The 21,347-nt window shown below is 41.2% G+C and overlaps 1 protein-coding gene across 1 annotated transcript in view; it reads left to right on the forward strand.

Moving 5' to 3' along the window:
* Positions 1-21,347, forward strand: part of ptprsa (protein tyrosine phosphatase receptor type Sa) — a 219,687-nt gene that overhangs the window by 147,484 nt on the left and 50,856 nt on the right. Inside the window, exons 8-13 of the mRNA XM_034530398.1 lie at positions 2,120-2,230; positions 4,578-4,589; positions 12,766-13,035; positions 13,212-13,793; positions 14,339-14,475; positions 14,614-14,758. Of these exons, the coding sequence (XP_034386289.1) occupies positions 2,120-2,230; positions 4,578-4,589; positions 12,766-13,035; positions 13,212-13,793; positions 14,339-14,475; positions 14,614-14,758 (1,257 nt within the window). The remainder of the gene's footprint in view (positions 1-2,119; positions 2,231-4,577; positions 4,590-12,765; positions 13,036-13,211; positions 13,794-14,338; positions 14,476-14,613; positions 14,759-21,347) is intronic.

The following is a 21,347-nucleotide window of genomic DNA, read 5'->3' on the forward strand; positions in this document are numbered from 1 at the left end:
GAAACTCCCACCATTCCCTCAAACACTCTATTTTCTCTCTTTCTTGCTTCCTCTCTTTTGCCAGGAGGTGCAATTCACAGCAGCCATTGTTGGTTTTAATTGGCTCTCAATTAATTTTGTTGAGCTCATTATCTGTCACCCTCCGCATGTTGGTGGTTGGATTTTGTTGACCTTCAGATGACATTTGTGAAATACTGTTTTCAGATAAAGACATTTGTATTTAATGGAAGCATTTGCAGACCGTCAGCAGTTGGCACACACCGAATGAAAACATATGAAATATAGAACATTTCTCCTGATTTAACTGTTTGTAACAGTCAACAAAAAGGGGTCTGTGGCCCACCACAAGCCTTTCAGCATTATTATTTATGAAGCATTGAAACAATTGCACAAACGTCAACCTCAGCCTTCCAATGATTTTGTAATTCAGCGCATGGACCTATGGCTGATGAGCCGCTGGCAGAGCTTTCGGGAACGGTCCACCTGGAGTTGAACTTCACACAGTCCTTACTTTGTGGTCTCCCCGGTGTTGAAGCGGTAGGCTTCTGAGCACATTCCAAGCCACCTGCCACCAGGCTGGCATTTGCTGTTGCGAGCACACATCAAACACATCCAAATCAGATCTTTGCATAAATGCAGAGCAGAGACTCCACCACCTGCACACTGCAGGTACACATTTTCATTTGGTTCATGCGCTATGTGCCAGGAACAGCTCCCTCTGGGGGATGAAGATCATCTCAGCTGTCGAGGGAAATGTAGAGATTTGTGTGACTTCAGGTCCGTTTTCTTTTTCTAAGAGTTGATATCTCTGTGTTGACTCCAAGGTGTAAACATACTCTTAGAGTTTAAGGCCGAGGCCATGGTGGAAGAGTGACTAATCTTTATAATTAGACAGGATCGATGGTCTCATTTGTGGCACAGTTATTAGACCAATGTTCCAGGATCGGAGCTTTGTACAACATTGTGTTCTCTCTGCTGGCTGATGTGATGGAGTAGGTTATGGTATATTACAAAGAATCCTGGGCAGCGGCTGGCGTATTGATGCTGCCTGGCTAAACGCTAACGAGCGATGGTGCTGTGTTTGTCAGGGAGGCCTGGGCTGCAATCTGTCTGCTGAGCCAGCCAGAAGCCCTAATGATATCATCAGGAAGTGCCGTCAACAGCGCTCTAACGAGGAGTGATCTGACGCCCGCTGTTTCACCTCCCTCCTCCGTCCCCCACGCCCCTTCTTCAGTGTTGTTGTCGTGCTTTTAGCTCGAGATTATTAGCAAGAGATCAAATCTAAAAAGTGATACTGTATGGAGTCAGCTGGAAGCACGTAAGCCTGAGGGGTTCGTTTCAAACCGTGTACCCTAAAATATGACAACATGTAGAAAATGAATGACATGCAGGGAAGAGTAACAAAAGACATGACTAACAAGTAAAGAGAATGCACAAAAAAATAAACAACTCAAACACAATGGTAGATGGTTTATCAGTCCATAACTATATATATCTTTTATATTTATCTTCTCCGTAAATGTTTCCAATATATAATGTGAGAATTAGATGTGTCTTTTCCTGATGAGTTGTAATCACACAGTTCTTCTGTGCAGTTTTAACTACAGAGGGGAGGGAGAGAGTGTTCATCTGGACATGAACTATATGTCTGGATATTTTCCCATGACCCCTCTTCCCCCAACGCACAAACATCCTCCTTTGTTGAGTGCTATGTAAAGGGCAATTTGTTCGTCTCACTCAGTTTACAAGACCATCTCAACACCCTTCGACATTACCTTTCATCACACTTGCATCATTATTATGAGATGTATTAAAGAGATATCATGTCTTACATGAGTACAAGCATAGCTACACATTTAGTGTGACTGATTCAGTCCATATATTTAGGAATGGTTGAGGCTGCAGAGGAACCCAGCTTCCCATTAGCATTGCAGAGAGAACATTTTTTTGACAAAATGGTCTCGTGAAATGCAAGATACCTTGCATTAAGAGCATTGTCTGACTCCTTCATGCACTGTCACTGACAAATGGACTAATGCCATGCTCCCTGCTTTCTTTCTTTCTCTCTTGTTCTCTCCCCTCCCCTCTTATCTTCTTTTTCAATGTTGCAATTTTCCAGGTGCCTTGCAGATCGAAAACAGCGAGGAGACCGACCAGGGGAAGTACGAGTGCGTGGCGTCTAACGTGGAAGGCGTGCGCTACTCGTCCCCTGCTAACCTTTATGTGCGAGGTAGGGAGCAACCCGGTCCCAGAGTCAGGCCAAAAAACCAAAACACCCACCCATTTTAACTAAAATGTCTGAACAGTGCAGCTCAGCTTTAAGTAGCATTACTGTTGAGCTTATCAAATGATAAATGCGTCCATTCTAGCCCAAGTGTATTTTCACAAAATGTATTTATTAACCGAGTACTATAAATCTTCTAGCATTGATAGTTTTGCCTGCCCACAAATGTAATTGCATATGCACTGAAACTTCCAAATGTAATACTATAATTGACCAACTAATGTTCTTCTCTGTTATGATGTTATGCTTCATTTTGTCTTCGAATGCCCTCCCCTACTTGCTCGGAAGGAAATGTGTAGCACAACAATCCGTATGTCTTTACTTTATCAGTTGTAAGACATCTGTAATTGTGTGACCGGAAAAATGTTTCCACCTCCGTCAAAGTTATGGAAGCCAAAAAGAGTCGAAAGGGACCTCTTTTTGATTAGCTTTTTCAGGTACAGGAGCACAACGGTAAGTCTCGATTTTGATTGAGTGGCGAGGTGTTTATGTCCACCAATCAAAATCTCAACCCCTTCTCCTCCTCCAGATTTGGGGGTAAAAGGATTCCCTTGTGGTGAATTTCTAGAAAAGGACTCTTAACACAGTCAGCTGCTCTGTATTACATAACAACTGTTCTATTGCATGGATTTTAAATAATGCACTTCCTCTACTTTTTCTTCATGGTGTTCTGAGGCATAAATCCATAGTATTCCCCTGTCTCTTCTTTGGGGTATTATCTTTAAATCCTTTCCGCAGTCAGGAGTAATTTTGGCTGGCATGATCCAGCAAAGTGAAGATATGAAAAATAATCAGTCACGGAGAACGTTGAGTTTCATGCAATGAAGACAAAAGCCTACCCTCTACTACTAATGCTAAATGACAATGAATCCCTGTTGAGGGAGCTCTGATAAATTGAAGCAGATGCATTTTCGACATGTATTATTTAGATTGTGCATATTAAATAAAGATGCCTCGGTATCTACTCAGTTTGTTCCCTCTGCTGTGTACCAAATAACTTTGTTCCCAATAAATAATTCACTACCCTGACATTATAAAATGGGTCAGGGAGCTGCTTTTTCATTATTGCTGCTATTATCATACCCTGTGAAGTTGCAGCATAGGGAAGAAAAAATGCAACTGTGAGCGGTATAAGGTGAATAATGGTTCATCAAGATTAGTGTCTCTTCTTGCCAGCATTCATCCTGGAGGCTCATGCTGTCTCCACTGTTGCAGTGACACTTAATGTCAAGTAGCTATCCATTTCTTTCCCTTACAGCATGGTAGATGTTAAATCAATCAATTCGTTGCAGTCAAGAGCGCTACAGGAATCGTTAAATAACAATGTTTGGGAACACTTTGTTGACACAGCACTGGGATATTTAGTAGTTCCTTTGGTCAAAAACACGCAGCTATACCCTGATATCATTTACAACAATTCATGCAATCTCCATGAACACTGGCTCCATCAGCATGCTTTGAAAAGCTTACACAAGGGTCATAATTAGTCACGTACTTTCACACTATATAACACACTTGTTATGCCTTGATGGTGTCAACCTTTGTCTGTTTTCAGTTAACTTTTGTCAATCAATTCTGATACTTGATGTTGACTGTTTTGTTCACAAAGCGAAATGCACTTGAGATTAGCAGCTGTGGTTGGGATCAATATCCAGAAAAAAAACAAAATAACAATCCTAAATTGTTTCTGGCGCACACTGTACCAGGGAAAATTGAGCCTGCTTCCCAAACAGAAACCATAATGACAGTGTTACTGATTGGCTTCGAACAACATTTACTGTAACTGTCTTGAACTGCAGCTGCTAATTTCAGCCCAAACTGTGTCTTTATTTTCTTTTCTATCTCTCATTAGTTTTTCTTTATTTTCTCTTCATTTGGTTTCCTTCTCTAACAAAAGCAAATACAGCCACCGGAGGAGCCTCTCCTTGTGGCTATAAGGAGCTTGTGAAATTTTGAATTATGAGTATGGTACGCTTGATTTGACTCCAGTGGCGCCTCACTATTTTTTTCTTAGCAGGCGACAGTGCGGCCACTGGGGTGTAACTAATTGTTTTGGTTAAAAGTTTATTTAAGGGAGGGGGGTGGGCGGGGCGGGGCAGGCAAGTGTACTTTCAAGTCGGGTGTCACTGATAGCAGGGACAAGGGAAAATGAGGAAAAAAGGATTAAAGAAAAGGGAAATGTAGCTGCAGCTAAACACCTTGAGGTGGCTTTTTTTACTCTCTCTGTGTTTCCCCTATTTTTCTCTTCTCCTCATGTCATTGTGTTCTGCATCAACCCCTTTACATCCCTCAGAGCTTCGAGAAGGTTGGTGTGTTTTTTCTTTTTTACTTTTTTTAACCCACATTTGAAAAAAAAAAATCAACATGTTGAAAAAATTTTAGCTGTATTTGCCTATTACAGAGCTCGATACATTACTAATTTGAAGAAATACTAATCAGTTTATCCAAACTGCTAAATGATTATGAAAGAAATGTTTCTTTATTACCGAGGAAGAAATGATGAAAGCAAACCTGATTAGCTCGGGTCTTGTTAATTTACTTTTATGTTTGCATTGTGGGGCCTTTTCTCGTTTTGCATCCTTTGGTATTGCTTCTGCACCTAAAGGCTTTCTTGCACGTGTTGTCATGGAAACCCAGCACGTGAAAATAACAGAACCTGTTGCATGATGGGAGAATGTAACTGCGCTTGCATGCTTTTACAGAATTTTGGCCGTGTTGGTCTTTTTCTTTCAGCCTTCCCTGTGTTTTGTTCAATTGTTCCCTTCTTTGGTTTCTCAACAAGTGTTTTCCCTGATACAACCTGGTTTTTTGAGCTTTCCTTTATTTAGTTTAATTTTTGTGTTGTGGTTATGCTGTTGTGTGTTTGTGTGTTTTCCTTTTGTTTCAGTTCTGTTTCCTGACCTTACTTTTCCGTTAAAAATGTTTGTCTATTTGTGCTTAATTTGTTTTGTGAGATTAATTTTATTTTTCACAATGACGCTGCTCTGCTTCTTGAGTCTCGGAGTGCAAATGCAAATGCCGAATGAAATAATAAGTGTGTACACAGCCAGTGTTCCTGTCATCTTGTTTATAGGGATCCATTGCTGGAAAAAAAAATGTACACCTGATTGGGCCTGATTGGGTTCCGTGGTGATTTCAGGCAGCCATTAAGGGACGCCATTTACAGTGCCATGTGGATCAATAACAATATAATGACTTTGACATCACATTTGCTGTTGTTGCTTAGCGGGTGCTCAAAGATACTTTTATTTTCAAATGGTGGCAGCTAGATGTGATTAGTTTTTGTTGAGTGACTGCTGTTTGTGTTCCCTTTGCAGTCATGACACTCAAAATTATAATTTATTATTCAAAAGCCCTCCTCCCTCAGTACACAAAGGGCACACACACTCATATAATATAATAGATTTTTTGGTTGATGTGACTAAGTAAGAAAAACATATTCTCTAACCGGATTACAAGATACACAATGTCTTTAAGCATTCATACTGTACTTAGGAGAACATGTCAAATGAATCAGAAATCAATACAGAGTTTCACTGAGAGTATATATGGCTTTGAGACGCAATCTCTTAAAATACTCACCCTAAATGTTAGCATCAGCATGTGCACCAGATATTTCAAGACATATCCAACTGAATCAGATTCATAGTGAATCATATGTCACCTGCTGCTGTGCTTACCTGTAGATTTCTCCAGTAGTCTTATATATCCTTTTCCTTTTTTTACATAAGCTTCATCATTTTGAAAAGGAACCACGTTTTTTTGGCTATTATTCCATGTAGTTCAACAAGTCTGGGAAGATCAGGCGTGTCATTCATTCAGGTAGAGGAGAGATAACACACTACCTCCCCTATCAGTCTCCTCTGAAAGCGGGAGAATTTGTATGTGTCACTGTCAACGTGTGCTGATCTCCAGGAGATAGACTGATGTCCGGAATATCTGAAATGACAACAAACACATAAATGCCCATGCTTGTGTAGCCTTTAGTCATCCATAAGAGTACATTAAGAGCTGTACCAAATGTACCTCTGGACATGGGCCTACCTACTTGTATTCAAGCCAGCAAGATCATTTTAATGGTTTCTTTCCTTGCCAATCTTTTAATAAGGCCAGAGCCATTTTGTTTGGCATGAGATCCAAAATATTAGTAAAAGAAACTCTCTCAAAAATATTCAATGTTAGCAAGGGTTTTCTTTTCTGAAGACTGTTGAGCTTATCAAATGATAAATGCGTCCATTCTAGCCCAAGTGTATTTTCACAAAATGTATTTATTAACCGAGTACTATAAATCTTCTAGCATTGATAGTTTTGCCTGCCCACAAATGTAATTGCATATGCACTGAAACTTCCAAATGTAATACTATAATTGACGGGAGAAGCGGGAGAAATTTGTATGTGGTCACTGTCAACGTGTGCTGATCTCCAGGAGATAGACTGATGTCCGGAATATCTGAAAATGACAACAAACACATAAATGCCCATGCTTGTGTAGCCTTTAGTCATCCATAAGAGTACATTAAGAGCTGTACCAAATGTACCTCTGGACATGGGCCTACCTACTTGTATTCAAGCCATGCTGCATCTAGCTATATATAGCTATTTCTTCCCATTGCACCAGCCACATCATTTATCCTAATGCAAGTTATTGGACAAATACATATAATCACCCCTTCTGATCAAATCGTTATCTCAGACTCAAATGAGGGGTTTAAATTCCAACACCCTTCTGCACCAATTGAAAAAGACTATCTATCCATAATTGTACCAGTTGAGTCTGTGAAAGGCGCCAGTTAATAATCTGTCTTTGATGCCCTCTGCACAATAGTGTCCACAAAGTATGGCACAGTCCCGTTGTATAAAACAGAGTAATGGTGCCTGACAATGTCTACAATCTTGATTTCGAAGTACAAGTTCTGAGAATAACACGGATGCAGAAAGACTGTGCTGTGATGTACGCATGTGCATGTTTGCCCTCCTACGATGGTATCTGCCTGATTTTGAATGTGCTTGCATGTCCTGCTATGCATTTGTGTAATGTTGGGAAAGAAAGCTAGATTACACCTTATGTTCTCACCGGCCAAAGCAAAATCCTGTCATCTCTATTAGATGTTTGTCTCAAGGAGTCCTGAAGTTTATAGCCACCCCTCATTTATTTATCATACAAAACAATTTGCATTACCTCTTATTCTAATGCAAATATATGAATACACAATCTGACTGATACTGAAGGGATCACAACAGTGAGGGGACATTCTGCCGGTATCATTTGGCTGCTTGTCATCATTCCTGTGAGGACAACAAAAAATAAGTCATACACTCTGAAATCCCCTCAATTCGTTGCGTCCTGTAATTTGATACCCCTGCCATGATTCCTGTCAGTTTCCTTTAGGTAATAATTTCCATTTTGATGAGCCACTGATAGTGACTGTTTAGCATTGCCGCAGCCAAGGTATGTTAATATGGGCCGACCCCTGCGGTTTATGAATGCCGTAGACCTAACCCAGCAAGTGTGACTAAAGGATCTCCATACTGCGCCTGTGTCCTCAGGCAGCAAGAGGGTGTAATCTCAGCTTCAAGGTGACACTAAAGGCTGCACATTATTTTGGCTCCCCCCTTCATTTTGGGGCAGCAAAATCTGCCTCACCAAAATGGCCGATAATGTCCACCTTCTGACCTCTGTTTTTTGGCACAAATCCCTCCACAACACCGCCCACTATTAGAGTTAGTGCAGTACTCTGGCGTTCTCTCTCGACTGCTTTCCACCTCGTCCACTGTAAGGCTTCTTGTCTATCTCTCCACATTGGGGCTTGAAAAAAAAGGATATGTGTCGTTAGGTGTCCAAATGAAAGGTATATGTTTGTTTTATTATCTTCTCAATTCCAAATGACTCAACTGGACTCTTGGTCTCTGGGAATGAGGAGCCTGTCCATGCAATTGGGATTCCTTCTTTCCTTTGTTTCAGTGGCATTACACATTAAGGGAAGGATAGCACAGGTGCCCTCATGAACATTCAGTCATTGCATATAGGCCTTTGTCTAGCATATGATAGGGCAGTGAATCATTTGCATGTGATACTGAGATTTAGACGCACAGTTAATATTGTCCCTAACGTATCTACTGGTTTTCTAATTCATCGTTATCCCCACCCAAGATATAGTGTAATATGCTGTAGCATCAACTGACCTTGAGCTCTTGATCTTCTGCTGTAACCAAAGACCAAATGTGTTTTTGTTGTCACCGTGCATGCTGTTGCCAGGTAGACTCTCCCCTGATTTTCCATTTGTGTGTTCCCCAGTGCCATGAAAACTTTAAAGAAAGTTAAGACGTTTTTTTGCTCAGTGATTTAAAATTTCACTGGCAAGCCGCAGCCAAAAGTGACCAGTATTTGGCAGGTGGCTGGAGTTTAGTTTCCCTCATTGCCCTGACAATGTAGGTACTCAAAGTTGAACAGAGACCTCCTCCTGTGGGAAGACCTCATTCACTCAGCCCCTTTAGGTCCTGGTCCATTGGCTGACCTGAGTCCCAGGGGAGAGAAGTGCACCGCCGTCAGGCACACTTTGATTGGACATTGCCCCTAAAAAAACAGACCCTGTTCACCCTATTCAAGTTTCAACAATCTTTGGGATTGGAGACAAGATAAAGCTGAAAAACATCTAATAGTATCGATGCATACCTTGTACACAGCTGCACTCTGGTACTCTGTCTATGCTGTCCAGACTTGTTTTTTTTTCGTGGATTTGTTCATTTTGAATTTATTTCCTCTCATTTGATTTTGTGTGCGTCTGGAACAATGCTATATTTGGGAATGAATGGCATGCTTGGATGGGCTTGGGTGACATTTTGGAGTCCGCCCAATTGAATGGGGGTGCACCTGTATGTCACTCATGCCATAGCAACACCCATGCATGTCCTGTTTGAGGAATGGGCTTACCCTTCCACCTTTTTTTTGACAAATTAGAATGCAGAGATATAGTTTATATACCGTCTATGATGGTCCTTTTTGTCTTTTTTTTAGTTCAACATGTTTTTTGAGAATATCTCCCAGTTGGATCTCCTAATTATCCAATTAGACATGCCATAATCAGACACAGCATGATATCTCACCAAGGGGTCATGCTTCCATTGTTTAATTTGATTTGTACACAGACAAATCAGGGCAGAACAGGTTATGGCTCAGTGATATGTTTTCCAATATATGGAAAATTGAAATCTTTTTCAGGATGGACTGTTTAAATCTGCTATTGACCATTTGTTCTTGGTAACATTTTATGCCAAATCAGTGTGAGAGTTTCTATACCACAAAAGAGCATTTCCTCAAAGGTCAGCAATGAAGTTTTTGCCCTCAAGGTCAGGATGTGTCTTGCCCAAGTAGTAACATAATTGACATTAACAGTGAATTACAGGAGCTGCATGTAGAGGTAGTACAGAGGAGGATACAACACGAAAGGTTTGGCTGCAGAAGGTCTCAATCCTTGTGACTGTCTATGACTAATTGACTATCCATTTAATAAATACTAAATGTAAAGCAGAATGCTGGGGTTTATATTACTAATATGACAATGGCTGTTAAAGGCCAGTAACAGTAGATGCGTTTTTCACCTTGTAGATATTGTACATACTGCTAGATTGCTTTTATTTACTAACATGTTTGGTCTACATGTGAACATACTTTATGTACATTTTAGTGATTATTTCAGTGCCCAGGTCAGTAAATGTCCAGTTCTCTGGTAAAAGTCCCCTTCAGTGTGTGTCAACAGTCCAGGTGTAAATATTTGTGCCCTTAGTTTGTCGGTAAAAGTCAAAGTGTCCCATGCAACGATCATATGAAATCCCATTTGCATCGACACAGTGTATTTTGGAATGCTACCTATCCTTGATGCCCACTCCCAGTCTACCCACCCCACCCGACCCCCACCCTTGAATCTCCCCCTCAGTTCCCACCCACACCTCACATTCCGCTCACCCTATGACTTCTTTGCATTTGCATTGAGGTGCAATGTTTAAAGCAGAGAGGAAGGGAGGTGTAGTTGATTCTTGTTTTTAAGCCCCAGTGTGTGAGACCTCAAAACCCACTTTGAGCCATGGTCTTTTTAGTTTAGTTTTGATTTAGAATCACAGTCTTCTTATTCTATCCCCCACTTATGCCCTCCTCCTCCTCCTCCTCCTCCTCCTCCTCCTTCCCTTTCTCCGACCACCCAAACCCCTTCCTCTTTGCGTACTGTACAGTATGTCTGCGTGCCCATCCGTCTCCCTCTGTCTGTCCTCTTGTCTGCTGACTTGCTGCTTGAGTCTGTTTTGTGCTGCCTTGTGTCTTGTGTCTTGTCTCTCGTCCCTGTCTTTCCTGTCTTGTCTATCTGTCTGTCTCTAAGTCAGCTCTTCCATTTAGTTTATTATTTTTTACTTCTACATCCGCACTACTTTGCTTCTCTCTCTTTGACCTTCTTTGCATCCCAACAAACATTCTGACATTGTCCAGATGTAGATACTTTAGCTTGCAGCAATTGTTAAAAAGGAGTTTAAAATAGTTATACATGGAAGTTATAGACCTCTGTAGTAGTCGATAGTTGTATCTTTTTTTGTGAATTCAATAGTCTAAATGTTTGTTTGAATATATGCCTACATAGTATGGCTTTTCTTTGTAAAAAATAAGTTAAAGTCTTAATAATTATTTGTTTATACAACACAAGGGTTTACCCTTAGCATAAGGTGGTACCTGTAACCATTAGGCATGTAAAACGTCACATTCATGTGATATGTGAAGGAAGTTTGGCATTTGACCAAATAGCAACATGAGCAATCTCCAACTCATCTTGGCCCTGGCAGAACAAAGACTTATGGTTCTCACCTGAGATGTATACAGGCAAGGAAATCCTGCATTAAATACCACTTGGCCACCTCTTGCATGACACTATTTGTCAAGTGCTTGCTGGGATGCGTTTCATGAACACTCAGTGTTTAACTCATACTCTTTCACTTTCTAACTCTTACATACTGTACACACGCACACTCATGCCGATACCAACGCAGAAAATATATACATCTATGTATATACACATACACACACATGCAAGTACACAGTGCCTTTCACGCCCTTCCTCTGCGTCACAGACTCATTATCAACGTCCTTCCACTCAACACCTATCCATGAGTTTTGAGGTCCTCCCTGTCTCTCTCTATTAGCTGCCGTTCTGCCGTTATTCATAAACCTTTCTCTTTCCCTTTCCCTCCATCTCTCTTTCGTGTTCTCTGGATTTCTACGCCCTGTTGATCCAGTTCTGTTTCTTGACTCCAACACTCTGTGATAGTAGACTCTCTAGTTACAACTAGTTCTTTTCTATGTATTTCTAGGCACACACCTTGTTCCTCAATACGCATTGTATGTTAACTGGGACTGCAATGTGACAATGTGTCACCATCACATTTTGTCACATTTGCTGGAGAAAAACAAAGTTTACACAGCATTGAAGTGGGTTACCCCCTTCACCCTCCTCCAAACCTTCCCCTCTCTTTTTCTTCCTCTGTCACTCTTTGCTCCTCTGTTCCCTTTCTTCCTCTCCTCAGATGCTTTATCCTCTATCTTGTATTTCTTCTTTCCTCTCCAATCGTCTTTTGTCTGGGCATGCTAGCGACCCTTCAGTTATATTCCTCTATGCATTTTATCTCAATTTTTATATCTGATTTTGTTATCATTTACTCCTTAATTTACCTCGGTCTATTTATGCATGCTGTCTGTGAAACTGATAGCTGCATCTATCAATGGAACCGTGTCAGATCTTAATAAGGCTTTGTCCAGTGGATCTACCCTAAACCACAAAAATCTGATTAAAGTTTCTCATCTTTAAGATATCTAGGTAGAAGAGACAGGCTTCAAGTGCAAACCTCTGCTAGAATGTGTTTAGAGATCTTGTAGAGATGGTCAATAGCCCAGTAACCCTACACTTCCTGTGCTGTGGGAGAAGCCTGTAATGGCCTACTTCCTGTTTGGCATGTGTGCCTGAGAGGACAGGAAGTTCCAGGTTGCCGTGGTTTATGTGATAGCATTATCACATGGCCTTTACTACCCACCTTGATACTGTGTGATGAGGTTTTGCTGTAGGTGTATATATGTCAGCAGTTCAGTTCCAAAGATGAGAAACTCGTAATAGATTTTTGTGTCTTTAATTGTGCTGTGATGGGTCAAATATTGGTCAATGGAACCTTGTTGCTATGAATCGTTGCTTTATTGTTAATCTACTTTGTTGTTGAAGCAGTTCTGTTAGTTTAATTCCTTCTCATTATTTTTATATTCTTTATTTTTTGAAAAGTCTACTTCTTTTAATTTGTGTTTCAGTTCACATGTACCATGTGGAACCTTTTGTGTTAAATATTTCCTTGAGAAGGGTCCATTTTCATCGGCCTCTCCTGTTACCTCTCTCTTTCTCTTTTTTTGACTCCCTTGCCCTCTTTTGTCATCCTCTCCCCTTCCTCATGCCTTCTCCCAGTCCGGCGGGTGCCTCCACGCTTCTCCATTCCACCAACGAGTCAGGAAATTATGCCTGGTGGCAGTGTAAACATAACGTGTGTGGCGGTGGGGTCGCCCATGCCTTACGTCAAGTGGATGCTGAACTCAGAGGATTTGACACCCGAGGATGAGATGCCAGTGGGCAGGAATGTTCTCGAACTGAGCAGCGTCCGTGAGTCAGCCAACTACACCTGCGTGGCCATGAGCAGCCTTGGCATCATTGAAGCTGTGGCGCAGATCACTGTCAAATGTAAGAGATAACTGCTTGTGAAGAGGTGTATTTTAAAATAAGATGAACTACTCATTAATTCTGAAATGTAATTATTACAATGTGTGTTGATTTAATATCCTTGGAGTATTTATACAAATTTCTTTGATTAGGTACTGTCATGATAATTTCTCCTTCACGTTTTGTCCCCATAACAGCTCTCCCCAAGCCTCCAGGTACCCCTGTGGTTACTGAAACCACTGCCACCAGTGTGACCATCACCTGGGACTCGGGCAACCCAGACCCAGTGACTTACTATATAATCCAGTATAGGGCCAAGTCCCCGGATAGCAAGTATGAGACAGTGGACGACATCACCACTACACGTTACAGCATTGGGGGCCTCTACCCCAACACAGAGTATGAAATCCGTGTCTCAGCTATCAATACAATTGGCCAGGGTCCTCCCAGTGAGCCAGTAGAAACCCGGACTGGTGAACAGGCCCCTGCCAGTCCACCACGAAACATCCAAGCCCAGATCATATCCCAAAATACCATGATGGTACGATGGGAAGAGCCCGAGGAGCCCAATGGGCAGATCAAGGGCTACCGAGTTTATTACACCATGGACGATTCCCAACCCATGAGCCTCTGGCAGATCCATAATGTCCAGGACAGCATCATCACCACTATCCAGAGCTTGGTTCCTCAAGAGACGTACACAATCAAAGTCCTAGCATTCACCTCTGTAGGCGATGGACCCTTCTCAGAGCCCATCCATGTCAAAGTGCTGCAAGGAGGTAAAGATATTAAATCTGATTTGTGTTAAAACTCTGAAATATTCTTTTCTTTCATCGCTGTCATTGGATTTAGTGTCTGTCAAATTTGCATTCAATAGGCATCTATGCAAAGTTCAAACCAAGTTTTTAAGTTTAAACTAAATGATACAGAAAATGGTGAAAGCTACAGTTGTTCTCTAGCTTTCGGCTGAAGAAAAATACTTTGACAGCTAATGAAGAACATCTTCAGCATTTTTGGGCATCAGCAGCACATTTTTAGAAACTTTAGACAGAATGTGCCTGCTACCAAGGAGACAACTTTTCTCCCCTGCTGTGCAAGGTTCTCCCGCACATCTGCGGCCTCTGCAAATTATGACAAAAGTCAGTTTGATCCTGGCAGACATAAAAAAACAGCCACATTTGAGAACCAAAATTTGCGAATAAAGTACTTAATTGACACATTCTTAAGACTTTTTTAAGGTACACCTGTCATGTGTATCATATTCATTTCTTAACCAATTTCTACAAGCATTTCCTGCAACAATGTCCTGTGCTATATTCTTCAGTTCCAGGTCAACCATCCAAATTTCAGGTTGGTGCTGTTTCTGATACCAGCATTGAACTGACTTGGGAAGCTGCATATGATAAAGAAGGAATTGTAAACTATGAACTTCGCTACATGGAAGGCCGTTTTGGTACCCAGGTAAGACTTTTGATGTTTCATTTCAAATGCCAGTGCCTAACCTTTGCACTGAGAGGTGTACATCATTCCTTCCAACTTCAAATTTCCTTGAAACCACTTTAAATCACACTTGTAAATAACTATACTCTCCATCAATAGATGAAGAAAACATTTGGACCCGCATCTTCATATGTTGTGGAAAATCTCCGCCCAAACACAGAGTACCACTTCTCTCTGGCAGCCATCTCTACCAAAGGCATTGGAGCCTTCACCAATGACATATCACAGAAGACCTTGCAAGCCAGTATGTAGCCCTTTATTCAGTCTTCTCTCATGTTCTCTTTGTGGGTTGGCTAACAAAGGGATTTTCCCCAGTAAAGCAGTTTTAATGATTTATGCCTTTACAAAATTGAGTTTGGATGAGGTTTTGTGCTTCTTCCTTTTACTTGAGCTTGTAAACTTGTTGACTGCATCATCAACTTTGAACCATGACTGTGTTTTTCTCTGACATAATCAGGGTTCAAAGCTGATTCAGAAATGATGAACTCCATCACAAACTGACTCTTAACTAATCTTTTGTTTAATTCTTGTTAAAACCTTAACCTTGATTCTGTTACCCTCAATGCAACAACATCATTATGGTATTTTCCACCTTAGGTTAAGTGCCATTTACACAACTAAATGTTCATTTTGTGACAAGTTACAGTTGAAATTAAGCTACAAATGGCTAAAGTCACCTCTTTCATTTTAATAATGAATTTCATAAATGGCCTCTAGTGCCAAATATGCATGAGTGTATGCAACACTTTCAAACAAGGCAAATCTGCTTCGACTGACAATTTTGGCGGTTACTTTTTTCCCTTTCACTTTTGTTTATGTTTGCTTTTACTTTTTCAACAGCAAGTGCACTTTCTTCCACGTGACAGACACAAAAAATGTCCGCTCTCCTCTAAGACCGCCAAGGCTCTCATATGAACGGTGTTCAGATTGGGTATGGGGAATTTGGGGTTGAGTTTAGTCATCAAAGAAAAAAACCTTTCAGTACACATGCCCACTATCTGAATTCATTCCAGGATATCAGTTCTGCACTGATTATTGTATTTAACAGATGATATGAACACAACTGAATTATTCAAACCAGCCAGCTAAAAATATCAGGAGTTATATGATAACTCGGTAGTGCAAGCTGTAGAGAAAGAAAATACACACAGCTTATCCAATCAAATATCCAATAGTAGCTTAAAGGCCACTGTGATGGCACAGTATGACATTCATGTCTTTTGGGTTTACACAACGCACAAAGATTAACAATGATGTTGTGTATTCACATTTAATACATTAATTGTAAAGAACCTTGAAATGTAGCTATATTTAGAGTATTAGGAACTTGTCTGAGGCTAATCATTGTGGTTCCAGCTGATCGTCACAGACAAAGAAGCATGTATGCAGTCATTGTCAGAGTGGCTACCTTTATTGTCAATAACCTACCAGAGGACCTTTACTGGAACATAGGAAAGCCATGGCGGTGGGAGTAGACCTCGTTTAACACATTTTCTGTTTCTACCAGTGCAACTTGTTGGATGTGCCCCCACAACTGGGCTGTGGGGGCTTTGGAACAACCACTTCACAGTTCTTGTTGGTACTGCTGGGCAGCAGAGCTACACAGACAGTGCATACTCACTGAGGAGAGTGCCAGTTGCATGCAGTATTCACTCCTACTCACTGGGGGTGCTGTTGAGTACCTACCCCTGCACCGTTGGTCTTTGATCAGTCCCGGCATGATGAATAATTAATGTTCATTCGGCCTCATTTCTGTCTTAACGTCTCTGAGTTGTCTGTGAACATCTTCACCTGTCAATGTGTGTTTGTGTTTTCCTTACCTCTGTTCTTTTTGCATTTGTACTTGACCGGTAACCTGCAACCTGATTGGATTGGATACACTCTCTTTCTCTTAAATCACCCTATTTCTGCTCTTTGCTCCTTGTTCCCTTGTGCAATGGAACAAAAGCTCTCCTTGGAATGGCTTGAAGTCTCCTTGCTCACTTTGTGTCCTCTTCCTTTTACGTTTATTTATATAGTTATGAATTTCTTTCTCTTACTGGGTTATCCAACATAATATTGATGTCTGTTGGGTTCTTGCATGAACCCAAGGCCACTACAGCCACAAGCAACAACAAGCGTGGCAGGCAGAGCAGGCAGCTCTGACATGCTTTTGCCCGTTGAGCAAATATGGGAGAGAATAAGTCTAACTGGTGGCTGGTCTCAAGTCTCTGCTTGAGACAAGGGGCTCTTCCTTTCAACTGCCTCATCCATACAATTACAGTGGATAAAAAGGAAAACTGTTTGTTGATAATTGCATCTGCCTGCCCACCACAGAAATGTGATGCTACTGTCCTGGAAATTAGTGTCAATTTGTGTTCGGATTAGTAATCAACGTAATAAACATTGTGTCCCACATACAAGCTCATTTCCATGACATGAGTATCAAGTACTCTTTGGTAAAGTTAAACAGCCATCTTTACTTTTTTCTATCCATTCTACTTCTATGGTTTTGCCTTAGGCCTCATTGTCCCTGGTTTCTCTCAGACAATGTGTTTTTAGGCTTTTATCAAGGGTCCTATCTCAAGCAAGCGTCGAGATCCCATTGGTTTCTCAATGCTGAGGTCAGAAAGTCACAGACTAAGTCAGACAAAGCAAACGATATCCCACATCACAATAAATAACTTGATTTTCTGGATTCTTTGAGGTAAGTGATTGAGTGGTTTTAGGGTTTCAGTCTGTCTTTTTTTAATAAGCCATTACATATTAATTCAATTAACAGTTGCTGTTCTTTTCTGAAACACCAATATAGAATTTGAAGCGTATAGAAGGAATTCTTTTTTACATCAACGGTTCAACTATTATCATTAACAAAGCCCCCTCACATATACTGTATAGTAGAATAATCTCACACCCTAAATCTGTAATGAGGAAGCCTTATTTACTAGTTTCTCGATGGGAATTAGCTGCACAGAGTTATATTTGAAGATAAATGATGTGTTAAGGAATGATCACAACATACTCAAATGAAAATGAAATAAACTGCCAGTAAATATGACTGCAAACTATTTTAATATTGTTCATTGCCTTTTGGCATTGTAGGTGCCGCGTTCTCCTCACAGCCTTAGAAACCAATTTCAACATGGATCTGGTTCCCAATACAGTGTCAGGCAGACTGAAACCCTTTTCCACTGAAAAAAGAAAGACGGACAACACGATTCCTCTGTTTATTGTCCATATGTTTGGGTATGAAATGTTTACTGATTGTTGAAGTTCATGCTCAGTCCTCGCAGCACTACCAGGGGCTATTGTCATGGGACTAACTCTGTCAAGAACTCGTGAGAATGCACTGCCAAAAATAAATTATACCAATGGCTCAAATTTGCTTTATGGTGAATCACGCCAAATAGCTCCTCAAATCAAAGAGCACCACAATCAATCATTGGCTTTTTCAATATTACAGCAGGCTGAAATAAATTCAAAAGATCTAACTGGCAACTGTAGCCCTCATTCAGAAGCAAGGCCTCGTGGGGTATGCTGCCCATAGCAGAAACAGGTTTGAGAGACCATTTTTGTGAGACCGTTCAGACGTGGCCGGAGTTGGTCCACAACCCGAGAGCTGGGAGGGCCCCCAGTATTCTTTTAGCTGTTACCCAGTTGCAATGCAGGACATGAGATGGACCCTGTGAGTGGGTGTTAGGGGACTGCAAGGCCCCAGAGTGGCAGATAAGAATCCCATTTCATAGTGTCAGAATTAATTTCATGCTTTGCGATGAGCTATGAGCCAGGCCCCTGAATTGTCAGGCTTTGTTACACATTTAGATTATACCTAGAACCTGCCAGTAGTTAGTCAAGTGCTATCTCTCAAATTAAAGTGGCAGATTCTAAATCCTCTGTATTTAGCCAAACAAGCAGTTTAGCCCCCCTCCCCCCCCCCCCCCCCCCCCCTCCCCCCCCCCCCCCCCCCCCCCCCCCCCCCCCCCCCCCCCCCCCCCCCCCCCCCCCCCCCCCCCCCCCCCCCCCCCCCCCCCCCCCCCCCCCCCCCCCCCCCCCCCCCCCCCCCCCCCCCCCCCCCCCCCCCCCCCCCCCACACACACACACACACACACCTTACTGTAATTGTAGGAGGTTTTTAGATATATTGGAATATCTGGGTGAGCCACGGCACGGCCATTTGGCACTGGGGGATTAATTACATAATGATCTACAAATATGAACATCCTGTCATTCGAGGCTTCTAATGAAAATACAATTCAAATGCAGACATGTGCTTATACTCCGATAGCAAAAGTATTGGCAATCAGAGTAATTGCCTGTGTAGCTAAACTGTTAGTAATGTGTGCCATTTATGTCCACTAAGGATGTTGAACTAAAAGCACATTAATCTGAGGGTAGTCATGATGATTAGGTATGCTAGCAGTACTTGACATTACAGACTTCATACCCAGATCTCTTCATATCACAACAGACTACAAAAGTCAAAGAGGTGGATATGAATGACTAATTATTTGTCAAATAGCATTTAGGAAACTCTTTCAGGGAAGCTTCAAAAGAACCTCCAGTAAGGCATTAGCTGAGTTTCTTCTTTTGTGGTTTGTAGTTCTTCTATCCATAATCCTACCATTGGCCTTCATGGGATATGCACTTTATTAAAGCTGGGCCTCTGCCCGTCTTAAACCGTTATCAGGCATGAGGATGGCTGTGCACTGTGATAGCCTGGCCCTGTCAGATTCACAGCCTTTTTCCGCACCACAAAGATTGAGAACTGAGCAATCATTCTTGACGTGGAGAGTTTTCAAATACAATATGAGAGGAGGAAATAAGCTGAAAGGCTCAAAATCCAGTAAGACCGTAAGTAAATAAGCCCATTGGACACAGAGAAGGGTTTGGGAACTGTGGCTGAGGTCCTGCCCTATTTGTTGTGTGCTGGAATATTCACTCTTTACTGGGAGGAACCCTTTCTTATAGTCAGGAACCCTGTCCTTTATTTTATTTCTTTAAAGAAATCTACCCAAAGTGACACTGCAGTCAGAACACTATCGTTAAACTTTTATGAATTCAGTAATACAAGCTTTCCGTCTTGCTTCTTCTATTCTTGTGTCTTGGCATTCTCGAAATGACAGGAAGCTTTCCAGGAATCATAGGCACAAGGCTATGAAATGGGATTTGTTTGGAAAAAAAAATAATAATAATGCGGGTGGTTGTCCGTGTACATTGCCAAGTGCAGAAGAACAGAATATCTTGGGACTGAGTTTCCCCCCATTGGCTTCCCCTCTCACAGTCTTGTGGACCCTCCGGCCCAAAGATACATGAGTATTAAACAGCCCTGGCTACAGCACAGAGCCAACTCTCTCCCTCTCAATAACCCCAAAATGGGTCCAAAATTAACTCTCAATGATTCTAAATTAAAGCTAGTATTTATTCATTTGAAAACATGGATAGATGTCAACACTTCGGGCATGCTTTCTGAGAGGGAAAGTGTTGCAGTTCACTGACTGTGGAGTAAGCACGTTCTGCTAGTCAGGTGTTGGTGGTAAGAAAGTCTTAAACATTTAGTATTTGTGGAAGTCAGGTACGTATGATGCAAACAATGCTTGTGATTTATTTTTGTTCGTTTGTTTTTTTTTTTGGAAGTTCAATGTTTTATTTTCAGTATCTTGTTTTTTCATGTTTTTTCACGAGTTGTTATTTTGAACCTGGTTCTTTCTTTCGAGTCACCTGGGTTACAGAGAAATTAATTTCCCAGTACCCTCCTTCAGTTCATAATTTTTTTTTTCAGCCTTTGTTTTGGAATGAGAACATGCTCCTTGTTTCCATGAGTTTCATTTGAGTTGATTTCCTAATTTGCTGGGTGTGGAATGCCTTTTTTTGTGATGGTATTTCATTTTTTGTTGGATTATTGTGCTATTTTTTACCTTACATAACTGACAAAAAATTAATAATGAATTGGGTTTGTCACACCAAGATGGAGGGGAATATATTCCCACAAAAAAGGAGGATAGAGAAACGCCGCCTTGGATAGAAATATTTCATACATGTCCTTTTATCCGTATAATACCAAACTCTGGATGAGAAGTGAAGCGTTTTTATCGCTCCCTGCACAGCACACTCTCTGGACGAGCACAAACTGTGTAAGCACTCGGCACAGATTAGAAGCGAGAGGCATTGAATTTGATTTAGAAAGTTCACAGATGTGTAGGTTTTAATATGTTTTGGAAGAACACTTCAGACACAAATAACAACCACCGTATTGGAAAGCTTTTATACTGTTACAAATTAGGAAAGGACAGACTACACTACCTCCCCGCTAGCTTATACGTAGGAAAACATAGCTTGCTTATAATGAATGCTTATTTGGCTGAAAGTCCTGGAACAAAAATCACAACTGCTTTTCTTCGTATTGTTGTATCCTGTTCGTTGAAGGTGAGATTGACATGACAATGTCGCAGATAAATCTTTATCAACTGGACTAACAATTAAATCTATATTTAATATCAAGGAGATGGCAATATGTTAGTAATCCGAGTAGCTTAGAGTTTGCAATAATTGCAGAGACGCTGAGGGAGAAAATTCGTTATTTTACTCTTCAGGACTTACCTTGTTGCTAGTTTGTTTCTAAAGACTAAAGCCTGAGAAATAAAATAAAATGTGCAATAGAAATGCACCGTGAAACATTGAAGATATTGAGGCTTAAACAAGGATGACCGTGTCATACATTGCTGGACAAATAAATGGGTTCTGTTGGAAGGTCGGCCTTTAAAACCTTGATGTCAACATTCTTGAACCAGAACCAATATGTTTGCTTCTCCAGCGAAGGATAGCAATCTTGATTCATTATTACAACAGCTTGTGCC

Source organism: Cyclopterus lumpus, chromosome 4 (assembly GCF_009769545.1).
Source record: "Cyclopterus lumpus isolate fCycLum1 chromosome 4, fCycLum1.pri, whole genome shotgun sequence".
In the NCBI taxonomy this organism is placed as follows: domain Eukaryota; kingdom Metazoa; phylum Chordata; class Actinopteri; order Perciformes; family Cyclopteridae; genus Cyclopterus; species Cyclopterus lumpus.